The sequence below is a fragment of the Larus michahellis genome, chromosome 15 (assembly GCF_964199755.1).
Source record: "Larus michahellis chromosome 15, bLarMic1.1, whole genome shotgun sequence".
NCBI classification, from domain to species: domain Eukaryota; kingdom Metazoa; phylum Chordata; class Aves; order Charadriiformes; family Laridae; genus Larus; species Larus michahellis.
Window position 1 is genome coordinate 1,754,286 of NC_133910.1, and position 17,206 is coordinate 1,771,491.

The following is a 17,206-nucleotide window of genomic DNA, read 5'->3' on the forward strand; positions in this document are numbered from 1 at the left end:
CTGAGTAACAGAAACGGGAAGAAATTCTGCAGTAGAAAGGAAATAGTCCCCTGCTCTGCTCAAGGGCTAGGAAACAAGTGCTCTTGCTCCAAGTTCACCACAAGCGAATGGGTAGGCAAGACTCGCCTCACTCATTCCAGAAGAGCGGACTAAAGGCTGCAACCGCAACGCTGCCTGGCAGGAGCAGAAAAGGAGCCTGGCTGTCACACGGCGTCCACTGCCCGTCCCCCGGGACCGCTGTCAGGGCACCCAAATCAGTGCCATGCTGTGGTAGCCTCACTGATGCTTCCACCGGGATCTGGGGCAAGGCTTATGTGCTTATCCACCCAGCAGCCTGGCTGCAACAAAACAAGCCCCTGGCAGAGCTGAGATCGGAGCATCCATTCCAGCATCCTCCCTCCCAGGGGACTAGTAGCTGGGGTGAGCTGTGCGACAACGCATTCCACCGAAAATGATGCATGATTTGTCATGCACCAAAGAGAAAACATAAAGGAGCTTAACTCTTGCACTGAGCTCTGTGGAGACTGCATCAGGTTTGTCTGGAAGGCACACAAAGCATCACACACACCGCAAAAATATCACAGTGTATTTTTAATGCATCGTTGTCACTGTGCTGCAGGGCCGAGCAGTCGCCCATCACTGCTTTCTTGAAGAGGGGGTCACCATCCATGCCACTGAGCATCCCTGGAGGCACACTACGCATGGCATCTCTGGTGACGGAAAGATAAACCAAGGGCACCTGCAATTCAGCCCTTGTCCAACAAAGCAAATGCTCCGAATCCACAAAGCCATGTGAATTGCTATGGCCTGAAAAGCCGTCCACGAGACTTGCCGGCACGGGATGCGCGGCTCCGCAGATCCACACCAGGAGCACTGAGTGCTAAATTCTGTCATCCCTCCCCCCCGAGCTTTGATTCAGGGCTCCTGGCGAGCCGAAGGCAGGATGGCTGAATAGCTCTGCTTTGTGGTACTCATCCCTCCTCCACCCAAGCCCTACTCAGGGTTAATGACTCCTGCCTCCCAACTGTGAAGAGAGATTAATCCCAGCTGATCTACATGCTCCTCTGTTCCTGTTTATAGCAACAGCGATCCTGGCTGGAAGGTCTGCAAGCTCAGGCACTGCTGCATCCAGCACCCCAGACACTGATGCCAGCGCTGCTCGCCCTCCTGGAGGAGCTGAGCTCTCCGACTGCTTATGGGAGCAGCGAAATCACCAACGCTACAGGAAAACAGAACTGAACAACCTCTGAGTCTCTGATCAGGACACTGGGTCCCACCATCAAAGCAACTGGGTGACTCAGGTAGGGTAAGGTGACTGTACACTGAAGACAAAGGATCGATGATCCTGTTTGAAGGACACACAAAGTTCATATATATTCATTTTAGGATGCAGAATATGAAGCTCCAAGAGTCCTTAAAGCTGGACCCAACAAAGCGCAGGACGCTCTTTACGATATCAGGGTATTTGAAGATTTACTGTACTTCGTAGGACCAAAGCTGCCTGTTTTGGAAACAACCTGCTTTGTTCTGGGCAAGCAGCCAGCTCCGGAGGGAGGGAGGGCTGCGACTGCCACCTGTTTCTCCTGCAGAAACACATGAATTTTAAGAGCTGGAGGGAAAAAATGCCACATAACTGAAGTATAAAGAGTATCGTCCTTCCCTCCAGCTCACCTAGTCTGGAGAGTAACACACATGCAGGCTTCTTCTGCACCTGCTCCTATGCCTTGCTCACCTACATTATGTGAAGGGCACAAGAACAAGTTATTTTTAGGAGAAAGACACAATGGTTATTTGGGGACAGCACGACACAGGCTCTTAGCCCAGCACAGCACCGAGGAGAGCCGTGGCGTGTGTGCTTCGTGTCACCTTCCTCATCCCCAACCAGACACGTGGGCCAAGCTCTGTGCTGCGTGCCATGACACCAGGGAAATAAGGATGGTCGGATACCCGTTTTACACGGGCTGCATAAACCAGCTCTGCTGAGCTTTCATATTCATATCTTCTTCCGTGAAAGAGGTGGGCGGAAAAACAGCACACATGAAAACGCTGCCAGCAAGCTCTCAGTAATTTCCAGGGTGGAGGTGTCTCAGCATCCTCCACGCTTCGAAAATACTACATAATGCATGAATGCTTTCTCTGGCTTTACGCACACTCTGCAGAGGCACAAGCGGGGCTGTTTTGGGAACGCACCAGGCCAAACCTGCCACGTGTCTGGTTTTTCTCATATTCTATACAATCTGGCCACTGTGTTCCTTGTTCTATCATTTTGCCACTCCTTTGCAAAAGGACTCACTCAAAATCTTACTGTGCAACAAGCAGCTTCGCTAGGTGCAGCAGAGCAGGTCCCATCGAGGCACAAGCTGAAGTCGTGCTGAGACCTCAGTGCACTTGTTCTGGCCAGGATTGGGAGTCAACAAACGTGCCACGCCAGTCCTGATGGGTTATCTGTCCTCACCCACGTGGGCTCCTTGTTTGCTTTTCAATCATAGAATCTTCATGGTTGGAAAGGACCTTTGAGATCATCGAGTCCAACCATACACACACAAAAAACCCCCTACAATCCCTGCCACTAGAGCATGCCCTGAAGTGACAAATCTACACGTTTCTTAAACACCTCTAGGGATGGTGGCTCAACCCCCTCCCTGGGCAGGCTGTTCCAGTGCCTGACCACTCTTTCAGTAAAGTCATTCTTCCTCATATCTAACCTAAACCTCCCCTGCCGCAGCTTCAGCCCATTTCCTCTGGTCCTGTCCTTATTCACCTGGGAGAAGAGCCCAACACCCACCTCTCTCCACCCTCCTTTCAGGGAGCTGTAGAGGGCAATGAGGTCTCCCCTCAGCCTCCTCTTCTCCAAGCTAAACGTGCCCAGCTCCCTCAGCCTCTCCTCACATGCCCTGGTCTCCAGACCCCTCACCAGCCTGGTCGCTCTCCTCTGGACACGCTCCAGCACCTCAATGTCCCTCTTGTACAGCGGGGCCCAGAACTGGACACAGCACTCGAGGTGAGGTCTCACCAGTGCCCAGTCCAGAGGCACCATCCCTTCCCTGCTCCTGCTGGCCACGCTGTTCCTGATACAAGCCAGAATGCTGTTGGCCTTCTCGGCCACCTGGGCACACTGCTGGCTCATGTTAAGCTGGCTCCACCAGCACCCCAGGTCCTTTTCTGCCGGGCAGCTTTCCAGCCCCTCTGCCCCGAGCCTGTGGCGTTGCTGGGGGTTGTTGTGACCGAGATGCAGGACCCGGCACTTGGCCTTATTAAACCTCACACAGTTGGCCTTGGCCCATGGATCCAGCCTGTCCAGGGCCCTCTGGAGAGCCTTCCTACCCTCCAGCAGATCAACTCTCCCACCCAGTTTGGTGTCATCTGCAAACTTACTGAGGGTGCACTCAATCCCCTCATCCAGATCATTGGTAAAGATATTAAACAAAACCGGCCCCAGAACTGAGCCCTGAGGGACACCACTGGTGACCAGCCGCCAAGAGGATTTCACCCCATTGATCACAACTCTCTGGGCACGGCCATCCAGCCAGTTTTTAACCCAGCGAAGAGTACACTTGTCTATGCCATGATTCGCCAGCTTCTCCAGGAGAATGCTGTGGGAGACGGTGTCAAAGGCCTTACCCAAGTACAGACAGACAATGTCCACAGCCTTCCCTGCGTCCAGAAGGCGGGTGACATGGTCATAGAAGGAGATCGGGTTGGTTAAGCAACTGATCCTTCCACTTAAATCCTTCCACTTCAGACCGAGCCACAAGTCCACATCCTCAAAATCCCTGAAGAACTCACTGCCAGTTGGACCCGCTCGCAGGAGGAGACTTCTATGCAATTTAAAGATGAACACGCTCAGTGGGAACAAAAATTCATCAGGGCCTGAGGTTCCCGTTGCTCTGCTCCCAGAGCAAGCAAAAAAAAAGCACAAAAGGGCTTGTTAGCCTCACAGTTCCTAAAATTGTCAGCGCTCATGTTCATTTACTACTGAAGATGGGAGCAGCCTGAAGCTTTTTGGCTTCTGGTTCTAACGTGCTGTGATCAATTTTTCAAACTTATTTCATGTGGCAAGAAATGCTTTGGGTTATTTTATTAATTGTGAAAATGAAGATTAGTAGGCCGTGTGACATCGATTTAACTGGGGTCACTGAGGGTTAGATTTCCACGTGTTTGTTTTGGGCTGGTTAAAGGTACTGAACCCGATTCCCCCCTAAGCCCAGGGCCCTGACTCCATTGCCAAGCGCAGTGGCATCCTGCTGCCCGGGCCTCGGAGAGCACGGCCGCTCCTGAGAGCTCCTCAGGTCTTCCACTTGACACAAAATGGATGCAGTTAACCCCCCCTCCACAACATACTGGACACGCTCCGTGCTCTCCACTTCTCTAGCACGGTCGATGGCGGTAGGGTTAGCTGCAACTAATTCCCAACGCAGCCCCACACAAAACACTTGCCCGAGAGTCCCATCGCACTGGCTCCTGATCTGTCTGACGGCAACAGGGATTCACAGCAAGCGGGAACGATAAAGGCAGGGCAAGGGGAAGGGAAAGCAAAAGCGGTTTTACTTCCCTAACCGGTAATTCAGCCTTTAGGCAGTGTGATTCTGCACTTCAATGTAGCTGAAGATACAGGAGGACAGCTCGAGCGGCAGGTCCTGCTGCCAGACAGCGCCAGTGTCACTCAGCACCGCGGTATTCGCAAAATTACAAGCTCTAATGTGGAAAAACCAAACAAGTAAATAAACCCCCCGAACGCAATCAATGTCTTCGTAGCAAATAAAGCTGTCTAACGCAGGCAGTGTGTCTCCCAAAAGAAGAGCCCTCATCAGGAGAGAGCAAACGCCTTTCTGCAGTCACCGGTCCCTCATCTTCCCCACCCGGACAGAAGCACCTGGCTGTCCAGGGTCCCCTGAGAAGGCAGACGACAGCCGTATGGCACCGCTGGGAAAGGACCCAGAAGGACCTCCATCACCAGGCAAACCTGGGACAGGTCCTGCCGCTGCAGAAGTCGCAGCTTGGATTGTACAGCGCCTCAGAAAACCCAAAGTTCAACCGCTTTGAATATATTTTTACAAACTGACTAACAGTTTGCACGAGAGCTCTTAAACACAAGGAGTAAATGATCTGAAAATTCATTTCTCATGAACAATTCCTGTGAAGAAGTTGGACTTCACATGCTTATGAATCGAACAATCACACAGTGGTTTACAGATGACAATTTCCTGAAGCTTCTCAAAACCGAGTGTGAAAGAAGATGGAATATCTCACTAAGAATAACTTAAGTATTCCTTTTGACTAACTCACATTAATCCCTAGGGGAAAAAAAAAAAAGGTTAATTCAAAGAGAGCTGATTACTTAACCCCTGAAATTAAATTTTGCCTTTTGACATGAAAAAAAGAGTAATACTAGAAAAAATGCAGCCAAATGTAAAAGCTCATGAAAACCATGCATTAAATCTGCTTCTTACTAACTTTCGCAAATGTCTCCCCCAGCAGTGTATTCCTGAAAAAAATTAATATGCGGGAAGAGCTTCCACAATTTCCCAAAAACTATTTCTCTGAGTGCGCCGTTCAGTGAGGGAACAGGCACACTGAGCATGAAAAGTTTTCCTTGTGACAGAAGATAAGCTGCGTACAATTAAAGATGGAAAAATTGAACAAAGCAAGCACAAATTCAAAACAGAGTGAAAGAAAAAAAAAAAAAAAAGTCATTGCTGTTTGTTTAAATTAGAATTCAGGAACTCCAAAAGGGATGAAATTTGCCAGCATGGAAAATGTAAAATCTGAGAAATCACCGGGAAAGCAGGAGAGCAAGAGATGTGGCAGGCGGAGAGGAGCCAGCCCAGGGAAACGGCTGGAAGCCCCTCTGTGCCGGAGAGCGGCAGAGCCCCGGCAGCGGAGGAGCAGCATTGTGTGCCACCTCGTGTCTTCTCCGGGAGCCACATTTGGGAGCAATGACGGCTCGTCCTCGGGTACCCAGCTGCAGCAGGAGCAAGAGATCTCGTGCTCTTTCTGTTCTCACCCATCCAAATTTAGCCTCGGTCATTGTGACAGAGCAGCTCCTGGATGCGCACGGGGGCGAACGAAATAACCGAGATGTCCCAGCGCTGTCACCTCGCCTTGCTCCACGGCCTGATTTTATGGCAGGAGAGCAGGAATCGCCTCGAAGGAGGTGCGGCAGCAGCCACACCACAGCCTGCGGACACCTCTCCTTGCCGCACAATTCGTGCTGAGTGACAGCAGAAATCCAAGAGTGTCTCAATCGAAGCCACCAAGGCAAGGGCTGCATGTCTGCCGGGGTCACCAAGTCACACCGCACCAACGCAGATGCTGTATACAACAAGGTAAGCGTCGGAGGACAACCACACCAGGTGCTCATTTTGACATCCACAACGGCAGCATGTCGAATGTGATAATCCCGAAATGACGGACATCCAACTGGTATGGATGCAAGGACCTTCCCAAGCCCTAACGACGAGCACTGCAGACCTGCCTCACAACTGCAAGCTCTAATTCCCACCACGCACAGTCACTGTGTGCACAGATACTCTGTTCACCAGCCTATGCTTTTACTAAGAATCAGAACTTTACCCAAACCAGAGTTCCCTGCCACGTGGATGTGGTTATTTCTATAAATCGGGACTTTGGCTAAAGGACTCAAGCCTGAAAAGCTCCTGCAGGGATAAAAAATGCGTTTATGAAGAGTATACTTTTCAGTTCAGGGGCTGAAGTAACCTCTCTGCAGTTTATCTGCTTCAGAGAGGTGCCACTGAAACAAACATGGGGTTCGGAATAAAGCCTCAAAAATCCTAAAATAGCGCTCTATTTTAGTCAGCGTGGTCAAAGTACTTAGACATGACACGGCCCGATGCTTTTCTTCGGGGATCAGTGGCTCAATTCAGGAAGCATCCGGGGACATTTTAAACACCTTTCTATAAAGAAGCGTTATTTTCTGAAAGCAAAAAGCATTGGTCTCAGTACAGAGACGTAAATGTGCAGCTGCTGAAGGGAAAGCAGAAGCTGGCCAGCTGCATAAAAACGTCAGTTTATTTACTAAACCAGAATCCTCGGGGAAAGTCTTGCTTCGAACATTTTAGTGACTCCTCTTCTGGCAGGTACTAAGGTATTTTTTATGCCACGTTAAGCCAATTATGCAGCCTAATCGCGCCATTAACCCCCTGCAGTGCCAGCCCTCCCCAGCAGCTGGGCAGCCCTTTCCCGCAGCAGGAGAAGGGCAGCCGCTCGCCCGGGCGGGCAATGGGCATCTTCGGGTGCGCGCACCCCATCCTGTTCCGTCTGCGCTCACGAGCTGGTCTGGAAAACGACAGCCCGCTGACGCGTGGGCCCAGTGTTCATTTGGGTTTGGAGTTTCTGCAGGTGACTAAAGGGCTTCTATTGAGGTGATGCTTGCGACCCATCAACTGGCCCAAAGGCAAGAACATGCCTTCGGCGTTGGTAGTGCACAGTGCTTGGAGCAACGTGACCTGCCTGGCCCCAGGATTCTGGATGCTACCGCACTGCAGATGATACTCTCCAGTAATCACAGTACTTCTGCAGGAGCGTGCACCCAGAAAGGGCACTCTGTGGCAGTGGAAGCACACCAGGGTTATCAAACGGCCTACACTGGTGTGGTCACACTGGATGGGATGATCCAGCCCAATACCCACCGCTGGAACTAGGGCTCCTTGCCATCCCAGCTCTGCCAGCACCACACCGCTGCTGCTCGCTTTAAGTTCTGGTGGTAAGCAGATGCTTCTCAGAGCCAGCCCAACTCAGATTAACCCAGAAGCAGAGACGGCAGAAGGCAGTTCTCTGCTGGATTTGCGAGCTGAAGCGGCACATGCAAGGGTCCAGCAAATGCTAAAGGTGGTGTAAGCGTGAGAGGTGCCAAAACATCAAGATCTTCTGGTCTAAGTTTGGAACAGCTCTGCCAACTCTTCATTCTTTTTTAGTATCTTCCCATTACTGATGGGAAGTAATAAACAAAAGTACTGGAAAACAATCTGAGAGCACGGCCCCCACAGCCCAGCCCTTTGAGTAGGGACATCAACAGAATCGCTGAAGGCATGAGGTGACTAACCAGTCCCTAAGGAGAGGAATGAGGAGACTAACCAGTCCCTAAGGAGAGGAATGAGGAGACTAACCAGTCCCTAAGGGAAGGAATGAGGTGACTAACCAGTCCCTAAGGGAAGGAGTGAGGAGACTAACCAGTCCCTAAGGGAAGGAATGAGGTGACTAACCAGTCCCTAAGGAGAGGAATGAGGAGACTAACCAGTCCCTAAGGAGAGGAATGAGGTGACTAACCAGTCCCTAAGGGAAGGAGTGAGGAGACTAACCAGTCCCTAAGGAGAGGAATGAGGAGACTAACCAGTCCCTAAGGGAAGGAGTGAGGAGACTAACCAGTCCCTAAGGGAAGGAATGAGGTGACTAACCAGTCCCTAAGGGAAGGAGTGAGGTGACTAACCAGTCCCTAAGGGAAGGAATGAGGTGACTAACCAGTCCCTAAGGGAAGGAGTGAGGAGACTAACCAGTCCCTAAGGGAAGGAGTGAGGAGACTAACCAGTCCCTAAGGAGAGGAATGAGGAGACTAACCAGTCCCTAAGGGAAGGAGTGAGGAGACTAACCAGTCCCTAAGGAGAGGAATGAGGAGACTAACCAGTCCCTAAGGGAAGGAATGAGGAGACTAACCAGTCCCTAAGGGAAGGAATGAGGTGACTAACCAGTCCCTAAGGGAAGGAATGAGGAGACTAACCAGTCCCTAAGGGAAGGAGTGAGGTGACTAACCAGTCCCTAAGGGAAGGAATGAGGAGACTAACCAGTCCCTAAGGGAAGGAATGAGGAGACTAACCAGTCCCTAAGGAGAGGAATGAGGAGACTAACCAGTCCCTAAGGGAAGGAATGAGGTGACTAACCAGTCCCTAAGGGAAGGAGTGAGGAGACTAACCAGTCCCTAAGGGAAGGAGTGAGGAGACTAACCAGTCCCTAAGGAGAGGAATGAGGAGACTAACCAGTCCCTAAGGGAAGGAATGAGGAGACTAACCAGTCCCTAAGGGAAGGAATGAGGTGACTAACCAGTCCCTAAGGGAAGGAGTGAGGAGACTAACCAGTCCCTAAGGAGAGGAATGAGGAGACTAACCAGTCCCTAAGGGAAGGAGTGAGGAGACTAACCAGTCCCTAAGGAGAGGAATGAGGTGACTAACCAGTCCCTAAGGGAAGGAGTGAGGTGACTAACCAGTCCCTAAGGGAAGGAATGAGGTGACTAACCAGTCCCTAAGGGAAGGAATGAGGAGACTAACCAGTCCCTAAGGAGAGGAATGAGGAGACTAACCAGTCCCTAAGGGAAGGAGTGAGGTGACTAACCAGTCCCTAAGGAGAGGAATGAGGAGACTAACCAGTCCCTAAGGGAAGGAGTGAGGAGACTAACCAGTCCCTAAGGGAAGGAGTGAGGAGACTAACCAGTCCCTAAGGAGAGGAATGAGGAGACTAACCAGTCCCTAAGGGAAGGAATGAGGTGACTAACCAGTCCCTAAGGGAAGGAGTGAGGAGACTAACCAGTCCCTAAGGAGAGGAGTGAGGAGACTAACCAGTCCCTAAGGGAAGGAATGAGGAGACTAACCAGTCCCTAAGGAGAGGAATGAGGAGACTAACCAGTCCCTAAGGGAAGGAATGAGGTGACTAACCAGTCCCTAAGGGAAGGAATGAGGAGACTAACCAGTCCCTAAGGAGAGGAGTGAGGAGACTAACCAGTCCCTAAGGGAAGGAATGAGGAGACTAACCAGTCCCTAAGGAGAGGAATGAGGAGACTAACCAGTCCCTAAGGGAAGGAATGAGGTGACTAACCAGTCCCTAAGGGAAGGAATGAGGTGACTAACCAGTCCCTAAGGGAAGGAATGAGGAGACTAACCAGTCCCTAAGGAGAGGAGTGAGGAGACTAACCAGTCCCTAAGGGAAGGAATGAGGAGACTAACCAGTCCCTAAGGAGAGGAATGAGGAGACTAACCAGTCCCTAAGGGAAGGAATGAGGTGACTAACCAGTCCCTAAGGGAAGGAATGAGGAGACTAACCAGTCCCTAAGGAGAGGAATGAGGAGACTAACCAGTCCCTAAGGGAAGGAATGAGGTGACTAACCAGTCCCTAAGGGAAGGAATGAGGAGACTAACCAGTCCCTAAGGAGAGGAATGAGGAGACTAACCAGTCCCTAAGGGAAGGAATGAGGAGACTAACCAGTCCCTAAGGAGAGGAATGAGGAGACTAACCAGTCCCTAAGGGAAGGAATGAGGAGACTAACCAGTCCCTAAGGAGAGGAATGAGGAGACTAACCAGTCCCTAAGGGAAGGAATGAGGTGAACGCTCTGCCAAGTACCGCTTGGTGTGTACGGGGGGTACCTCAGCGTTCTCGCAAGGGAAAACACACTGCCCAAGGTTATAGAACCTGAAACCTGGTCTGAAAAATGCTTGTTAAAATGGCCGTGCATGCATATTTCATAATCATCGATTCCAACTTCCAAATAAAGCTGCCTGTAAAGAATCTTTTTCCAATTTCATTTTGTGGTTGACTTTTCTGGCTTGCACACCGCTGCAATAAAGACCTTGCAATGGGAATTCATAGAACACATTTGTCAACAACATACAAATCTGAAGAGATTCCTGTTCCCCGTGCTACGGATACACTGGCTTTGTAGGGCTAAATCTGGCAAATGCTCGTTTCAAGCAGCAAGCAAACAGACAGGACACCCAACAAACACAAGGCAGCAGGAACTAGCCACTATCTCAAACCAGAAATGCACTGAGGAGTCCAGAAGTATTCAAAGGGAACAAAAGACAAGAGTGTTGTTGCTATTACTTTGCGCCTGTCACAAGGCACACAACACACAGGAATGCAATAGCCAAAAGAAGGGGAACCAACTTGTGTGCTGAGCAGTAGAGAGATGGAAAACACCCTCTTTCATCATCAGCGGCTGCAACATACTTATCCAGAGTCCCGTCAGCACGTGCTACCTCCAGGCGCGCTGCTCAGCTCCACCTCCACTGCCCTCCCGAAGACCACGTGCCTGGAGGAACCAGACCCTTTCACAGGGACCCCCAAGGGCATGCTTAACTTTGGCTGATGCCACTTAAAAGTGATAATTTACAAGATCCAAAGGAACCCTAAATGTCAGTCAGTGGACCCCTCGAGTCTGGCTACGTGCCATAGCTGGGGCTGCCCAACATTTGTGTGACACTTAAGACTGCAACAAAACAGTTAGAAAAGATGGCTCAATGACATACAGTTCGTAGTTTTGATCTTCTGTCTCTTGCTGCACTGACAGCTCCTCCAAAGTTGCATCAATATCCAGCTGATTCGTCTCCAGCTGCCGTAGCAACGTCTCCCTCTGAAGAAAGGAAAACAAGCTGGGTCTGAGCAGGAAGGGTCATTGCAAGAGATCTCTGTGCTCACGGGGTGCAGCGAGATCTTGTGACACCGCTCTCCCCGCTGCAATCAATTAAACAGGAGCTTCGGTCCCTCTCACGGTGTTCAGTTTAAATACAGAAGCACAAAGGGAAGCTGAAGCAGTAGCAAAAGTACGTTAATCCAGAAAGTCTGTGTGTAAGAAAGTAATTTGTTCTGCGAGCGGTACTCAGCCATAAATCAATAACGTGTGATTTTCAGAGCCAGCACCGCCAGCTGCATTTGGAGAACAGTACCAACCCCTGCGGAGAACAGAGGTGCAATCCACTCATTCTCATCTTTTATTCATCCCTGTGCTAACGAGGTCCCTCTGTGAGTAGGACGCAGCTGATGCAAAACCTCACAATAATTCTCTTTTTACTGTCCGGGGAGGTGAGTGAGCACAACCTGTCAACTCGGGGGAATTTTCGAAGTCACTGCCCCTCTGCCTTCAGGTGCTGCCCCACAGATGGGGGACAGACCCTCCAGGCCAGCTGAAGTGTGCAGTGAGCGAGTTGGCTTCACTAATGTACCACGGGGTAGCTAAATTCAGTCCTTCCCTTTCCACATTTCCAACAGAATCCAAGCAAAAACCTCAGCTGAGGGGAACTGCTGGCTTAAAAGGCCCCAAATCAATTGCAAATGGTCATGGGACACTCCTCCGGATAGCCCGGATGGCAACCAGAAGAGCTCAATAACCACAGCATTACGCTGAGCCTGCGCGGGCAGGGCTCACCCAGCACCGGCCTCCTCGCCCCTCTGCCCAGTGGCCCTGGCTCTGCACCGGCCCCGAGCCACAGGGCTAACACAGCGCCCACCGCAGCAGGAACAGGCTTTGGGATCCCCTGGGCAAGACTAGAGCTGTCTGTGGCCACAGTCCCCCTCCACGGCTTCAACCCCCCTGCTCGGCCGCAGCCGCACAGCTGGGCACTGCCTGGCCTCCCGGGGAGGCTCACAGCAGGGGGCACGCCGGGCACTTCACACACCGAATCCTAGAGTCAAAAGTCAGGATGCTCAGCACCTGCAAGTGTCAACCCTCCCTCTCCCACCGCCTGCATGCCCGGTGGCACGGGAAGCAGGGACAGCAGCTCTGTGGAAAGAGACCTGGGATTCCTGGGGGACAACGGGATGCCCACGAGCCAGCAATGGGCCCTTGTGGCCAAGAAGGCCAATGGCATCCTGGGGGGCATCAAGAAGAGCGCGGCCAGCAGGTGGAGGGAGGTCATCCTCCCCCTCTGCTCTGCCCTGGGGAGGCCGCACCTGGAGCACTGGGTCCAGTTCTGGGTTCCCCAGGTCAAGAGGGACAGGGAACTGCTGGAGAGGGGACAGCAAAGGGCACCGAGATGCTGAGGGGACTGGAACACCTCTCTGATGAAGAAAGGCTGAGGGATTTGGGGCTCTTCAGTCTGGAAAAAAGACGACTGAGGGGGGATCTTATCAACGCTGATAAATACTGAAAGGGGGGGTGTCAGGAGGATGGGGCCAGGCTCTTTTCAACGGTGCCCGGGGACAGGACAAGGGGTAACGGGCACAAACTTGAGCATGGGAAGTTCCACCTCAACATGAGGAGGAACTTCTTTGCTGTGAGGGTGGCAGAGCCCTGGCACAGGCTGCCCAGAGAGGTGGGGGAGTCTCCGTCTCTGGAGACATTCCAAACCCGCCTGGACGCGTTCCTGTGCCACCTGCTGTGGGTGACCCTGCTCTGGCCGGGGGTGGGACTGGGTGATCTCCAGAGGTCCCTGCCAACCCTATGATTCTATGACAACTTGTGCTGGGATGCATCCGATGGCGCTCACTGCTGCACAGCGGCGCCACCACACCTTGGGTGGCCAGGCTGCACCTCCGCCCAGACAGGAGGGGACGGGACAGAAACCCCAGGTCTCCTCCAAGCTGAAAAAGTTTTTGCTTTTACCACTGCCTTATGCTCAACTTTCACTCAGGTTTTCTACTTTGATAACTGTTTTTTGAAGTTTAGCATCAGTAACTGCAATGAATTTTTAATTCTATGTTTGAAAACACACGTGCTTGCTGCAAAAAAATTCCATAATCTACCACACAATTTACAGAATAAAATCCTCATGGGAAGACAAACATGGAGCGGGGCCAGAGGAGGCCCCGGAGATGCTGGGAGGGCTGGAGCCCCTCTGCTGTGAGGACAGGCTGAGAGAGCTGGGGGGGTTCAGCCTGGAGAAGAGAAGGCTCCGGGGAGACCTTCCAGCCCCTTCCAGTCCCTAAAGGGGCTCCAGGAAAGGTGGGGAAGGACTCTGGATCAGGGAGGGGAGCCATGGGACGAGGGGGAACGGTTTTAAACTGGAAGAGGGGAGATTCAGATTGGATCTCAGGAATAAATTCTTGGCTGTGAGGGTGGTGAGTCCCTGGCCCAGGTTGCCCAGAGAAGCTGTGGCTGCCCCATCCCTGGAGGGGTTCAAGGCCAGGTTGGACGGGGCTTGGAGCAACCTGGGCTGGTGGGAGGTGTCCCTGCCCAGGGCAGGGGGTGGCACTGGGTGGGCTTTAAGGTCCCTTCCAACCCAACTGAGATTCCATGATTGGGATAAAGCAAAGGCATTCAGTATCCATGCACTCGTACTGTTGACAGTGCAGTTCTGTAGACACGACAACTTTGGAGCTATCAAGAAAAGGCACAAATTTAAAGAGCAAGTATCTCATCTGCCTTCCATAAAACACACCGCTCTCCTCTGCCCAGGGAGCAGTCAGGGCACAGACCGAGTCCTCCATGGAGCAGCCTCGTTTATATCAAATTCTACCATGACTTAAATCGGCAAACGAGGTTTAAGTAATTTTTGTTTCGTATATTTATAAGATTGGGTGATTCATAATAGCTGATAACCTTTCAGCATGCTAATTTACTGGAAGATACAGTCCTTCTTGAAATTTAAGAGCTTCAATGATCATTTCATCTAATTTACTGCTTCCAAGGCATTTAGATTCTTCATTTTTACCTTTGTTATTAAGAGCTAGGACTGATCCCTACCTCCCTTGCTAGGTAATTTTCATTCATCATATTCACAAGCTCTATGCAGATGGAAGCGTGACTTCAATTAACGTGTGTACAAAGAATTATGAAGTCATTAGTTAACTTGCATTCCCTTTATTGTGGCATACAGACAACAAAATTTCAGCAAAACACGCTATACATACTTAACCTTGCTACACTAAACAGAAACACTAATCAAGACTTTAGAAGTAATTCCAGCTTTTAGAATTCAAATTCTAGACTTCAGAATTCAAGAAATTCAAAATTTTAGAAGTAATAGATTTCATCCTTTTATGTTATTCATACAGTGTAAGCAAAAGTGAGACAAAAGAGAGCATTTTTTTTTTTTTTTGCTTCCTTGTCCTCGGGTTCGTAACAGGAGTGAAATAAATGCTGACCAAATTAGCTGAGTAAACAGAGACAGAAGGGCCGCTGCTCTCCAGTGCTCACCTTAGGCACCGAGATAATGGCTTTTGTTAAACAAATGCTTTGTCATTCCTCATCCTTTGGCAGCAAGACATATACCAGAGTTGTATTTATTTAAATTTTCACAGATTACAGTAAATTAAGAACTTCAATATAATTAAGAGAGAGCTGCGTTTAGTTCTGTAAAAATTCATCACTAATAGTGGACTTCCAAATACTTAAAAAATAAATTCTATTTTACCATGCTGGTATTAAAATATTAAAGAAACAGCTTATTTTTAGCAACGACCCAAAAGAAGGGAATAAGTCATGTGCTACAGACCAGCGCTTTGGCTGACTGCCACTTTCAAGTGCTTCCTGGGAAAAGGCAATTTCAGCCGTCTGCAGAATTCTGTCTCCTTCCAGCGCAGCATCCGAAGGCCGGGCTGACCTGATCACATTTGCACATTTTGTGGGCCACCAGCACTACCTACAGCCAAACCGCCCTCTCAGGTTTGACAGTCCTTCCCCTGGAAAGGAACTGATAAATAATTGACGAGCGCGGGCTGCTGGAGGGGACGTGCTCTATACCGGGGGTATGAATTTCAGGCACCGCTTTTTTATGAAAGATGCATGAAGGGAAGCTGAACACAGAAGCGTGCAACCTAAAACCACCGCTCCGAACACCAACTCCGCTGAAGGACAGCATGGAATCTCGCATACGGCTGGACAACTCCCCTTCCCCTGGGGAGCTGCGGGAGGGCAGGCTGAGGAACACAGAGAAACCCCAGAGGTCCACTGAGACCGATTAAATCCTACGTGTATTAAATACCTGGGAGCATTCCTCTCCTTTAACCCTGCTTTCCACCAAAGTCCCAGGGAAACCATTCCTTTCTGGAGCCTGTTACTGGCAAGTATACCTTATACCTTCTCTCTGAAGGTATAAGCAGAATCTTTAGGAATTAAGTCTAGCTGTGATTTTCCTACAAATGTTACCATCGTGCTGCAAGGTGGTTAATCAGGCCCAGCGGGACCAGCCCTGGCTCCCCGTCCCTCAAAGGCACAGCCCCCAGCGGGTCTCCAGGAGCAGCAGAACGCCCAGAGCCACCCAGCAGCAGCTACCGCGGAGCAGCGCGAGGCTCTTCTAATAAACCTGCGGCATAAATGCAAGTGGCATTGGAAAAACTAAGTGCAGCACATCTCGGCTGAAGATCCACATCAAGTAAAGCCCCAAGCTTTACTTGGGGCACCCAAAAGCCTCCAAATTTGCAGTGTCACCTGCCTCAGCACAGACTGGCAAGGCCAGGGATCTCCTGCACGCCAGAGAGAAATGAAAGAAGCCTTCTCCACATTGGATCCTATGCTGTGACTTCTATCAGAATGCACAGAAAAGCACCTGCCTCCAGTCCCTGTACGAGCACTGGGCTGCAGGAATTAGTTATGGCCTTGCTGTTTTAAAGGAAAATGCAGGCAGCTGTGATCTGGCCACTCTCTCCTTGAATGACAGACACAGGACAACCTCCTCCACTGCCACCTTCTGCGTCGAGGTACAAAGAACGGAGCAGACTTATTTACAAGCATAGTTCACGTGTGCCCTTCCAAACCTCCCCCTGCACGTTTTGGGAACTAAACTGCAATGAGAAGTCTTTTTAGGCTTGTTTCTGCAGTGCTGAAGTATTTAATTACATTACACGAGGTTGCAGTTACATTACACAGGTTGCCCAGAGAAGCTGTGGCTGCCCCAGCCCTGGAGGGGTTCAAGGCCAGGTTGGACGGGGCTTGGAGCAACCTGGGCTGGTGGGAGGTGTCCCTGCCCAGGGCAGGGGGGAGGAATAAGATGATTTTTAAGGTCCCTTCCAACTCAAACCATTCTGTGATTCTATGAAAAACACAGGATTTTGGGGGTCTTATTATGTGGCACCTGCACCTTTTAGGCTACTCCCCGTGGCACCCCGAGCAGCAGAACGAATGTGGGCTGGTCACCCCACTTCCCTCACCTCTCCCAAGCAACCGTCACTGGAATCTCCGAACAACTAAAGGTTGTATCAGATTTATTTTTATTATTTTCCTGAAGACCAAGGTATGTCCGAGAAGTTCTCTGGCTTTGGGGACAATTACCTTATCTAAGTGTCCTAATTGCCTTCAGTCTCAGATTAATGGATGATGTTTACTTACACGCAGCACATTTAAATAAAAGGTCCCCTAAGGCTCCCATCCTAAAGCTGCTCCCAAGCAAACCCGATAGTACAAATGCTTCGGCATTTCCTGCTTATAACTACAGCTAGGGAAATTACCGTATACACTGATTATTAACAGTATCGTTACAAGCAGCTTCCAGAAACAAATCTGGCAGGAAGGCTGTGCTTTGTCTCTTATCAACATGTATTTGAGAAAAA

General features: G+C 50.5%; 1 protein-coding gene across 1 annotated transcript in view; it reads right to left on the bottom strand.

Annotated features, from left to right (window-relative positions):
* Nucleotides 1-17,206, bottom strand: part of RABL6 (RAB, member RAS oncogene family like 6) — a 67,559-nt gene that overhangs the window by 22,838 nt on the left and 27,515 nt on the right. The window contains exon 8 of the mRNA XM_074608260.1: nucleotides 11,251-11,354. Within this exon, the coding sequence (XP_074464361.1) occupies nucleotides 11,251-11,354 (104 nt within the window). The remainder of the gene's footprint in view (nucleotides 1-11,250; nucleotides 11,355-17,206) is intronic.